This window comes from Phaseolus vulgaris, chromosome 8, assembly GCF_000499845.2.
Source record: "Phaseolus vulgaris cultivar G19833 chromosome 8, P. vulgaris v2.0, whole genome shotgun sequence".
Classification (NCBI taxonomy): domain Eukaryota; kingdom Viridiplantae; phylum Streptophyta; class Magnoliopsida; order Fabales; family Fabaceae; genus Phaseolus; species Phaseolus vulgaris.
Genome location: NC_023752.2, coordinates 8,797,601 through 8,809,902, shown reverse-complemented (window position 1 = coordinate 8,809,902; position 12,302 = coordinate 8,797,601). Strand labels below are relative to the sequence as shown.

The window sequence follows — 12,302 nt, the reverse complement described above, 5'->3', positions numbered from 1 at the left end:
TGGTTGCCTATGCACTTCCAGTTGTTGATGACATTCCATCCACTTACCTAGAAGCCATTCTGAGTTCAGAGAATGGTAATTGGGCAGGTGCGATGGAAGAGGAGATGCAGTCTTTGAAGAAGAACAAGACGTGGAAGCTGGCACAATTACCGAAAGGTAAGAAGGCAATTGGGTGCAAATGGGTATTTGCAAAGAAAGAAGGATTTCCTAATAAAGAAGATGTTCGCTACAAGGCAAGGTTGGTTGCTAAAGGCTTTGCTCAGAGGGAGGGAATTGATTATAATGAGGTATTTTCTCCAGTTGTTAAACATTCCTCCATTCGAATTTTGTTGGCCTTGGTAGCACAGTTGAATTTGGAGCTTGCTCAACTTGATGTAAAGACCGCATTCCTACACGGTGATTTGAATGAGGAAATCTATATGACTCAACCGGAAGGGTACAAGGTTGATGGTAAAGAAGATTGGGTTTGTAAACTTAGCAAATCGTTGTACGGACTGAAACAATCTCCGAGACAGTGGTACAAACGATTTGATAAGTTCATGAAGGATCAGAAGTACAAGAGAAGCAAATATGATCAATGTGTGTATTTGCGCAGACTTGAAGATGGTTCCTACATTTACTTACTCTTATATGTTGATGATATGCTGATTGCAACAAAGAGCCAAGTTGAGATTGATAGGTTAAAGGCTCAGTTGAGTAAAGAGTTCGAGATGAAGGATTTGGGGGAAGCCAAGAAGATTCTCGGCATGGAGATAAACAGGGACAGAGAGAGGGGAAAACTTTGGCTGTCACAGAAGCAGTATTTGCAGAAGGTACTACAACGTTTTGGTATACACGAAGATACAAAACCTGTAAGTACCCCACTTGCTCCTCATTTGAAATTGAGTAGTCGTTTATCTCCGACGACTGATGAAGAACGAGAATACATGGCGAAAGTCCCATATGCAAATGCAGTTGGAAGCTTGATGTATGCAATGGTGTGTACAAGACCAGATATTTCACAGGCTGTGAGTGTTGTTAGCAGGTACATGCATGATCCGGGCAAGGGTCATTGGCAAGCTGTGAGATGGATTCTACGGTACCTCCAAAATACCTTAGATGTTGGATTGGCATTTGAGCAAGATGAATCACTTGGTCAATGCATAGTTGGATATTGTGATTCTGATTATGCAGGTGATTTGGATAAGCGACGGTCTACAACTGGCTATTTGTTCACTTTAGCAAAAGCGCCAGTTAGTTGGAAGTCTACCTTGCAGTCTACGGTGGCTTTGTCTACGACAGAGGCAGAGTATATGGCGATTACAGAGGCTGGGAAAGAAGCAATTTGGCTTCATGGGTTGCTTAAAGACTTGGGAGTTGGTCAGAAACAACTTGAGTTATATTCTGACAGTCAGAGTGTTATTCATTTAGCAAAGAATCAAGTCTTTCATGCACGGACGAAACACATTGATGTTCGTTATCACTTTGTGCGTGAGATTCTCGAAGAAGAGGAGATTGTTCTCCAGAAGATTCACACTACGGAGAATCCTGCAGATATGCTCACCAAGGTGGTTACAAGGGCCAAGTTTGAACATTGTTTAGACTTGGTTAATATTTTGCACATTTGAAGTTGGCGCCCAGAGGCGCAAATTTGAAGCACTGTAAAGTTTTGTTTTTGTTATGTTTTGAGAAGATTTGTTTTAGGTGGGACTTGAAATTAAGCCAAGGTGGAGATTTGTTGATTTTGGCTTAATCCCAAGTTCCACATCGGTGGGTTCATTGTTTGGGAAGGAGGTTTGAGGATTATATATTAACATCCCCTCCTTCACTGTTAAATATCCCAATTTGTAATATCTTCTCTCATAGTAATAAAAGTGAGCTGTTTTTGCTGTGCTCGGAGATTAGGCTAAACAGGCCGAACTTCGTTAACAATTTTCGGGTGTGTTCTTTCCTCTTTATCTCTTTTATTATTCCGCTTTATTTATTCAATATTATTTGTCGGGTAGCTCTATTAGGGTTTTGTTTTAGTGGAAAAATTACCCGTTTTTTCCCAACAACTAATGCCACTATAGAGAAAAATAGCAGGTAAGGAATGGGGTATCTGCATGCATTCTGCAAAGCCTTTATCTATATGGAATATGGTACGGATATACTTACTATATATATAGCTTGATTTTGCTTCATAATTGCTCACAGGGTACACTTGCTTACGCACGTTTTGCACTTTGCTAGGTTTATATTAATAACTAAAAACGTTATCCAGTTAAATTTAATTATGTGAGTTTGGTTAAATAAAGCATGAATAAATCATATTTGACCCATAATCTATAATATTTTGTAAGTTACATTTCTAAAAATATTGTCCTTTTATTTAAATCATGAAAACATTCCATTTTATTATTTAGTTACGCTTTTTTAGTGGGATTTATTCTTTTTGTAAATATCATGCCACAAAATTATCACAAAAAAATTGGCTTAAACAGCCATTTGAATATCGTGGTTTATAGTGTTTCATCAGTCATGTTTATGAAATAAGTTAGGATTTGTGTTTATTTAGGATTTTAAATAATTTAGAAATTTTATTATGTGCAGATTATGAAAATAACTTTATCTGAAGTACAATAATTAAGTAAAATTGGAATTGCACATTTATGTATTGTAGAGTTTCAAAATGCATTTAACAGTGATGCTTTACAAATTCAAATTTTCATGTCTATTGAATTAAACAAAATTTACAGAGATACAGACTTGCATCAAGGGTGGAAATTGATCATACTATACAAAATGTGTATTTACATACAAATTTGTTTCATCCAGTATCAATCCAACAAATATAAAATTTATGAAAAAATTACAATAAAATTCCTTGTCATTGTGAACTGAAAAATGAAGTTACAACAGATATATAAAGTCATTAACTACAGTATGTCAAATTTTCCTCTTCCTTCATAGGAAAGAACGAACTATAATTATTGTAATGACCAAACCAACTTACACTGCTACAATCTTGTATAGGTTAGTCATACAGACCCTCTTGTTGCCACCCAATAAACTTTCATATGTTGCATTCCAATTGTAGCACCATAGAGATTTTGCATTCCTCACATTTATCCTCTTAAAACATGGATTCTTAAAAGAGTTGTAATAAATAATGTAGTTTACCTCACTTTTGATTCTTGTGATTGTTCGTTTCGGTTCTCAAACATTTTACTTCCGATCCAACCTTGCCAGTTATGATTCCAAAGGGTAAGACCTAGCATAGAAAATCTCATGGTCAACAATTTTTTTCCCTTCCTTCCTTTGCCAATTTTTGTAAGTAGCAACCAAGTATAACAAAAAATGATTGAACCACTATGATCTCTTCCAAAATATCATACACTACACTTTAATATAGGTAGTGATTCACAAACAACAACATATAAATGGGGAGACAAATTCAATTCATATTTGAAATTTGAATTTCAAATTTGATTACCTTCTTCCCAAATTCTCAGATTTTGTAGCAGCCCAAAAGCACCTAATTTGTTGCTTGCATTACCTTTTTTAGGTGCTCTGTGATTTTGATGCAAAATCTTCTACAAAAAAATTTGCATGTAATTAATGATGGAACCATAAACATAAACATATTAAAAAAACACTTCGAAAGTTGGATCAGAAGTCCAAATTAGTTGTGAAAGAGATGAACATAATATTGTGAAAAGATAAAGCAAGATGAGCCCTAAAAATAGAGAACCAAAAAGATTTAAAAGAATGGAGCAAAGAACACTGAAGCAAATCATTTTTATCGGCCAAAAAACGTAACAAATAGAGAAGAACCAATATGAAGAACACTGAAGCAAAGAAACTGTAAAAGAGATGAAGAGAATCTGCAGAAACATTAAAAGCAAGGAACTTTCATAACAAATTCCAAAAGAAATCACTTTTATGGTGCGAAAAATGTAACAAACAAAGAACTAGGAATATGAAGAACACTAAAGCAAAGAAATCGAAAAACAGATGAAGAGAATCGGATCGGCAGAAACATCAAAAGCAAGGATCTTTCATAAGAAAACGGAAAAAAAAAATCATTTTTATGGTGCAAAAAACGTAACAAATAAAGAAGCAAGAATATCAAAAAAAATGAAACAAAGAAACTGTAAAAGAGATGAAGAGAATCTGCAAAAACATTAAAAGCAAGGAACTTTCATAACAAAACCCAAAAGAAATCATTTTTATGGTGCGAAAAACGTAACTAACAAATAAACAAGAGTATGAAGAACACTGAAGTAAAGAAACTGAAAAACAGATGAAGAGAATCGGCAGAAACATCAAAAGCAAGGATCTTTCATAAGACAACTGAAAAAAATCATTTTTATGGTGCAAAAAATGTAACAAATAGATAAGCTAGAATATCAAGAACAATGAAGAAAAAAAACGTAAAAAAATATGAAGACAATCAGCAAAAACATCAAAAGCAAGGAACTTTCCTAAGAAAAAAAAATAAAAAATTATTGTGCGAAAAACATAGCAAACAAAGAACCAAGAATATGAAGAACATTGAAGCAAAGAAAACGAAAAATAGACGAGGAGAATTGGCAGAAACATCAAAAACAAGGATTTTTCATAAGAAAACTAAAAAAAAAAATCATTTTTAGTGTGAAAAACGTAACAAATAGAGAAACAACAATATCAAGAACAATGAAGTAAAAATAATTGTAAAAGAGATGAAGACAATAGGCAAAAACATCAAAATACAAAATCCCCAAATAAAAAACCCAAAAAGGAAGAAAAGGAAAAAGAAAGGATGAAGACTAACTTGTTCTTAAGACAAAAATGAATGAGCAAACCTAAGGAAGAAGAAATCAAAGAAATGAAAGTGAGAAACAAAAATGGCGAGGAAATGAAAGAATAAAAACAGAGGTCAAAGTAAATCAAAGAGAGAGAAACGAAAAATGAAGTAAATGAGAGTTTGAAATGAGAGGGAAACATGGTGATGGTAACGAAAAATGAAAGTAAATGAGAGTTTGAAATGTGAGGGAAACATGATGATGGTTTTTAAAATGAGAGTTTTGTGTCACGTGTAAGCTCTACAGCGTGTCACTTGTCACTCCCAAAATGCATTTCAGATTTCTATTTAGGGTTAAAATTTGAATTTTTTTTTCTTTTTGATTTTTTTAGAACTTACCCTAGGAGTGTCTTCCATTTGTATTATAGATTAATTTTGTTTTCAATCAATGATAATAGAAATAAATTATTCCTTTTTCCAACCAAATAATTTTTTTAAACTTTAAAACAACTAAAGCCAACCATCACCTTTTCTTTATATATAAATTGCTATATTCTCATTCCTTAAACATGTCAATAGGTAGAAAAATATATCAATTAAGGTTGAGGATACAATAATAATAACAAAAATATTCTTGACACAGAAAGGGTTGTCACAAAGATATAATGAATTTAAATAAAGGTTGGCTATTTGGTCTTGAGTTTCTAATACAAATGTCTTAATCATTTTCATGTTCTTCTATGATGTAACATAAAATAAAAAATCAAACAACCACAATTATCAATTAATCAGTGACTCTCAAACTGTTTAAGATTTAAGATGCACACACTCACTTAGATTAATTAGTTTAATTGCTTATTTTTTTCATTCTCTATAAGCTTCAAAACCAAACGCAAAAAAAGACCAACATCATATAGAAAAGACAAGGTATACTCCTTCTATGTGAACTGGTTGGAACAAATAAACCAAACAACTTTCCAAGAAGCAAATGATGCAACTTTAGGGTTGTAGCTCATGATATGATTTATCTACATAGAAAGAAATAGTTAATGATGAATGAAGAATAATTTTTTTTGTTGGTATTTGGCACCACACTAAGAATTTTTAGAGTTATAATATTTAGTAATTTATACAGTTTTCAGTTAAAATATAGTTTCAAGTTAAATGTTGTCACTACAAGAAAAAAGAGTTTTAATGGAGGTTAATATAACCCTAGGATGTGATTTAATTAACGAAGGTTTTTTAACCTTCATTTTTAATTTTTGAGTGTAAGATTTCTTGGAGAATTTGGGGTATGTGTCTCACGTGGCTGGGTTTCCCTTTGGTGCTACATTGTGATGCACAAATGCACTTTAGGATGTTCAAACCTCTTGGTCTGAACCACGCAGTTACCAAGTGCTGGTGGGTATTTGGGTAGGTTTTGTGAGTGAAATTTGGAATCACAAGAATAGGGTTGTGTTTGAGAATGGGCGGGTGGATCTAGTGGAGGTATTTACCGTGGCACAAAGGAAGACTTGGTCTTGGGTCACAGTAAAAGAAAAATCGGTTGCATTCTCTTACTCAGACTGGTTTTGAAAGTCTGATTATTTGTGTTTTTAACTAACGTTCTTTCCTAGTTTTGGTAGTTGTGGTGTGGTTTGCGCAGGTTCGTTCAGTAACTCCTATATGAAAGGCTAGACTGAGGCTTGGAAAGCTTTGAGTGGTTGTGCAAGTTGTTTTGGTATTTCCTATCTGGCAGGGTCGGACTGATGATTCTGCTCTGTGCTGCGGTAAAGGAAGTGTTTATGTTGTATGCTTTTCGGTTTGGTGTTGTATCTTAATGGTGTTTGAATTGTGGCAAAAGGATTTGAGGCGTTTTCTGGTTACTTCTGTGGCCAGTTTGGGAGGTTGTTTTGTGTACATTGTAGGGTATAATTGGCTTATGTTCTCTTCTCATAAGGGTCTGTTTGTCGTTGTTAGTACTTGGGTTTTTGGTACAACTCAGTCTGATACAAAGTTATGGTTTAGTTGTTGGATGATGTGTCTTGTATCTTTGAGTTTGTCTCTTGGGTAAGGTCCTTCAGCTTGATGACAATGATCTTGTTTTGTTGTTGGATGCATGTCTTTATTTGAGGGTGTGACCGATTTGGTGGGGTGAGACAACTGTATCTGGTGGGTTTCTATGTCTTGGTTTGGTTTTATACCTTGATATGTAGTACAATGTTTGTCGGATCCTTAGTTGGTAGGGTTCTAGGATCTTGTAATTTGGGGTTTTGTATAAGGGTTGAGACATCCCTGAAGTGTCTCTTTTTATTTTATTTTTTCTTTGCTGATAAAAAAAAAACAAATGTTAGTCTAAAACACCAGCAAAATAACGAAGGTGATTTTAACTTTCATTAAATTTCAAAGGTTTATTTTAAAACCCCAACAATATAATAGAGGTTCTTTTTTAACCTTGTTTAAATTCCAAAGGTTTATTCTAAAATCTCACCAAAATAACGGAGGTTTTTTTAACATTCATTAAATTTCAAATGTTTATTCTAAAACCTCAGCAAAATAACAAAAGTTTTTTTTTTAACTTTCAGTAAGTTCCAAAGGTTTATTCTACAACCTCAGCAGATTAAAGTCATTTTAACCTTTGTTAAGTTTCAAAGGTTTATTCTAAAATCTCAACAAAATAACAGAGGTTTTTTAACCTTCGTTAAATTTCAAAGATTTATTGTAGAACATCAATAAAACACTCCAGATTTTTCAAACTTCAATAAATAAATATAATTAAATCTATTTATAAATAAATAATTAAAAACTACATAGTTTAAATATATTTTATATACTTTATAACTAAATTCTCTAAAATTTTGAAAGTGTAACTTTACATTCCAAATAAGTTTTCTAAAGTTTCAAAAATTTATTTTAAAACTCTACAAAATAACCTTGGATGATAAGTATTTGAACAACTAATCTTGGATAATAAGTATTTCAACAATATTTGCATATATTTTATGATTGATTAGTTGGTTTATATAATTCCTAGTTTCTTTTTTGTTATGAGCTCATACTTAAAAAAATCTAACTTATTTTGTTTTAACTTTTGATGTAGGTATATTTTATGTGCAATTTTAGTTTTAGTTATAATTGTTAATATTTAATTCTCATAATATTGAAATATTTTAAATTAAGGCCTTTATTTTAAAATACATCTAATAATTAATTCCCAGTAAAAGTGAGAAGTAATAAAGTTAATTTCTTCTCGCAATATGTTCTTGCAATCGTTAGCCCAAAACACACATGGTTTTGAAGCCCACATCTGATAGATAATACAATTATTTAGGATATATAAAACAGTGATAAACTCTAGTTAATGTCGAGCTAGATAACAGTGGCTTGTGACCCAAGTTGGAGAAGAACAATATTGGAGTTCGAAGAAGAGAGTGCCTTATTTAGTGTTTCTTCTCCTTAGATCTAATAGACATAAGTTTGGCTAAATTGTGATTCCTTGCTAGGATTGTCGTCTGTGGCCATTGAGCATGTGTTGGAGAGTGTCTAAAGTGGAAGAGAGAAGTCAAGAGAATTGTTAAAGATGATGACAAATGGGTTGAAGGTTATATTAAACGACAAGTCATTTTACGGAAATTTTGAAACTCATGATATTTTACGAAGGTTTTGAAAACTCATAATATTTTACAGAGGTTCTTAAACCCATGAACAAGGGTTCTGAAAGACTTTTCCTAAGGTTTAAAAGAACTCCGGGAAACACGTTTCCCAGGAATGGTTTAGGAGGGGAAACTGCAACCCTGGATAAATGACTTAATAGAGGTTTTAAGCATGAATAATGTAAAAATAAATCTCCCTTAAATTCATTTTTTTTCTGTGTGTTGCATATGGATGTTTGAACTAAACGTTGAATATTTGAGATATGATATTTAAATATTGAGATAAAATTTCTTTCACATTTGTGACTATACAAGTATAGAGGGGCATGACTTGGAAGACGAAAAATATTCTTATTATTTCTTATGGATTTATTCATAAAAAAAAGTTAATGCATGATTTAGCTAAAAGAAATTCACTAGTGCAGAAACATAAAACAAATGCGGTTATTTCGAATTTATAAAGCTGCATTTGATCAACACGCACTTGTAAATCAAGAAATATAAATGCGGCTATATAGCCGCATTTATAAATACCATTTACAAGTGCGGTTATTTGCTTTAACCGCACTTGTATATGCCAAATCATTAAAAAAAAATTAAAAATTTTAAAACATCGTCAATCTTCTGTGAAGGCAACGTTGATGAAGAGTCACGGGAGCGCCAACAACGGTGGCAGCAGCAGAAGCGACGGCAGACAGGGAAGCAGCAACAGAGCAAACCAAAAAATTCACAAGAAACCACGAAGACAATGAAAGAGTACTGAGCAATGCAAGAAACCAAACAATGTAAGAAAAACGAATGCCAGCCAACGAAACAGTGCTTCGAGACCACCAATGCAAGGAAAAAAACATATATAAGAAAAACGAAAACATTTATGCATATATTTGTGAAGATGAAGAGGAAGAAAGAGAGTTCAAGAAACTTACATTGCACAAATGGAATGCAGGTGTAGCAGAAGGTTTGAAATTGTGTGTGGCGCGCTTCAAAATTTAGGGTAAAAAAGGATTTACGAATGCGGCTATACAAATAGCCGCATTCGTAAATCAAGCGCTTTGATTTACAAGTGCGGCTATACAAATAGCCGCATTTGTAAATCAAGCGCTTTGATTTACAAGTCCGGTTATACAAATAGCCGCATTCGTAAATCAAAATAATTTAAAAAATGCCACCGCGTTTTTTACGAAAACGGGTCGTGCAAAAGCCGTACTAAATAAAGCGTATCCTTTTCTTCATTTTGCACTAGTGATTCTATAGATAAATTATCCATGCATTTATCTATGAATAAGTTATCAACATATATAAATAAATTATCCATGAATAAGTTCGTAAGTATATTATAAATATGAATCCTTAAATAAGTTATTCACAAATTTATTCAATGATAACTTTCCTATAACTAAGTTATTATTCAAAGAATAATTCGTAAGTTATTTACATAACATATCAACTTGGTAATTGTTGATATAACTAACTTTAAGATAAGTTTTTCCTAGCCATGAATGGTTTTTTTTGTTTCACCTACAAAATTGTGTCGTTTGGGTTCTGTTATTACAAGAGATAAGGTATCTCCATGTGTGCGTAGTCGGTGGTCGCCTACGTTTTGCAACGTGCATGGGTAGCTCGACGCGTGGCGAGGTGTATGGAGGTGAATGTAGGTGGCCTCGATTCTGGGTGTATTGGTATAGTTGAATGTTGTTACTTTAAGGTTGCCATGCTCCAACCATAAAGGAGGGTTTCTTTTGTGATTTGTGGATGATATAAGAAGTCCACCTCTGGTTTTTGTATATGAGTTGGGATACCTCTGAAGTATCCCTTTTATTTTATTTATTCATTGCTGATAAAGAAAAACAAGAGATAAGGTAAAAAAAACTTCTCCACACATTTCGGATCTATATAAGGTACCATTAACTTTGCTGTCATTGATATAATAAAAGATAAAGAAATAGCCATATACAACATAATACAACAGACATCTATATAAGTACATTAGGGAGGACTCCAAATTTATTTCCTCACTTTTACTTATATTTTCTTATACAATATATTTATTTAGCTGCTTGATAAAGATGAAATTATTTTTAGGGCACTAATAGTTTTATTTGTAGTATTCAGGGGCTCATCACAACAATTCATGTCCTTAACAATCATAAGTAGCGCTACTATGAATGCGTAGTCCACATTGGGATTGACCAAGACATTGAAGCCACCATTATTCTCCATCTACATAGAGAGAAACATACATATATAATTATCATAATATATTTAAATTCTACTACTTATTAAAAAAACAAAGAATTACCAATATAAATAGAAAGATATACTAACTCAGTACTCATACTTTGGCTACGATGTTAGGAGATTCACCGGCATAAACAGTGCACGACCTTTTACTTCCAAAAATGATCACTCTAAAGTCACTTTTTTTGTTCTTTTTGCCTTGGTTGTTTGCGAGGAACACGTTTAATTTAGTAATCCCAGGTGATTTCGCGATTTTCTTCACCAAAAATAGCAATTCAGATGAATCAGTGCTTTCACCCCTGAAAACTTTGCATCTGCCATGCAACGACACCATCTGCATAAAAATTGAGAATAATAACACCATGGTTAGGTTAGTGGCTAGAATGAAAAATTTAAGCAGAGATTAGTTTTGTAGGTGGGAAAATATTAAAGTAATAAAACTTATTAACTTGAGAATGAGTATTGCTAGATGCATGAGCAACCAAACCTTATTGTATAGAGTGACGATGGGGTTTTCTGCATCATCATATAAGACACGACGGTTGTGGAGTGTGAAAAAAGTATCGTCAGTATAAAAGAGACGATCATCGTTTTCATTGTAAGTGGCTCCTTTCTCAGTATTAATCTGTAGAGTGATAGGGTGAGGAGAACAGTAGGAAGGGTTGATAATTGAGACTGGATTTGCCATTGGAGAGGAAGGTGTTTTATGGAACCAAAGTGTCTTTATTTATGTGTTGTATAAGGCAATTTATAGAGCCACATATAAAACAAATAATTCAAGTTCAATACCAATCCCCACTTGCAACATCTTGACAGCATTATTAAATAAAAGGTCACAAATAATACAACAACTAAGTATCCCTACCACAATTAAGTATGTACATAGAGATAACTTTACTTATAAAAAAAAATCACATAGAGACAAATTTTTTTATCAGCAAAAAGTCTACAGAAGAAATAATTAGTGAAAAGTTTATAGAAAGAACCCACCCACTGACTCAAAGTATACTTTATTTTTAAAACAAATATTATTTTTTTTCCAAATTTTATGATTATTATTGAGAATTATAATTAATGTTAGAATTAAAAGTCAAGTCCCTTGAAAAATGTTCATAAAAGTTTTACCCATTACACCAATCAAGTTTTATTATCAAGTTATGATTATTATTATACTTATTAGTATAATTATCAATATTATTAATTAATAAAATAAAAATTAATAATATTCTTCATATATTTAATATCATCATTATTATTAATATTATTAATATTATTAAATATTATTAAATATTCTTAATATTATTAAATATTCCTATTATTATTAATATTATTAATATTATAAAATACTAGCGGGCACACAGGTGCTCTCACGCCTGTGTATCCGCATTTTTTATTTTTATCATTTATATATATATATATGTTTAATATTAAAAATTCAAATAAATAATGTTATTATTTACACACTTATATTAACAATATAAATTTATAGTATATTATGAATAAAAAATATCATTATCATCATCATTATGTAAAATCATTATACTTTGGTGTTAATTGGCGTAATCAATGCGAGTGTTCGATCATCCTTCTAAGTGTTCCATTGTTTTACAAATTTTATTCCTACTAAAGAATGTCAATTATGAATAAATTGCAAAATACACACAGACATATATATATATATATATATA

At 32.1% G+C, this 12,302-nt stretch overlaps 1 protein-coding gene across 3 annotated transcripts in view; it reads right to left on the bottom strand.

Annotated features, from left to right (window-relative positions):
- LOC137823903 (protein LURP-one-related 15-like) overlaps positions 1-11,352 on the bottom strand; it is a 52,293-nt gene extending 40,941 nt beyond the window's left edge. Inside the window, exons 1-3 of one of the 3 annotated variants that reach the window (XM_068629230.1) lie at positions 11,102-11,352; positions 10,715-10,948; positions 10,258-10,596 (exon numbers count right to left, since the gene is read on the bottom strand). In XM_068629230.1, the coding sequence (XP_068485331.1) occupies positions 10,426-10,596; positions 10,715-10,948; positions 11,102-11,302 (606 nt within the window). In that variant the 5' untranslated portion in view covers positions 11,303-11,352 and the 3' untranslated portion in view covers positions 10,258-10,425. Of the gene's footprint in view, positions 1-10,257; positions 10,597-10,714; positions 10,949-11,101 lie in introns of those variants that run through there. The other 2 variants (XM_068629228.1, XM_068629229.1) reach the window with 2 other exon arrangements.
- Positions 11,353-12,302: the final 950 nt, after the last annotated feature.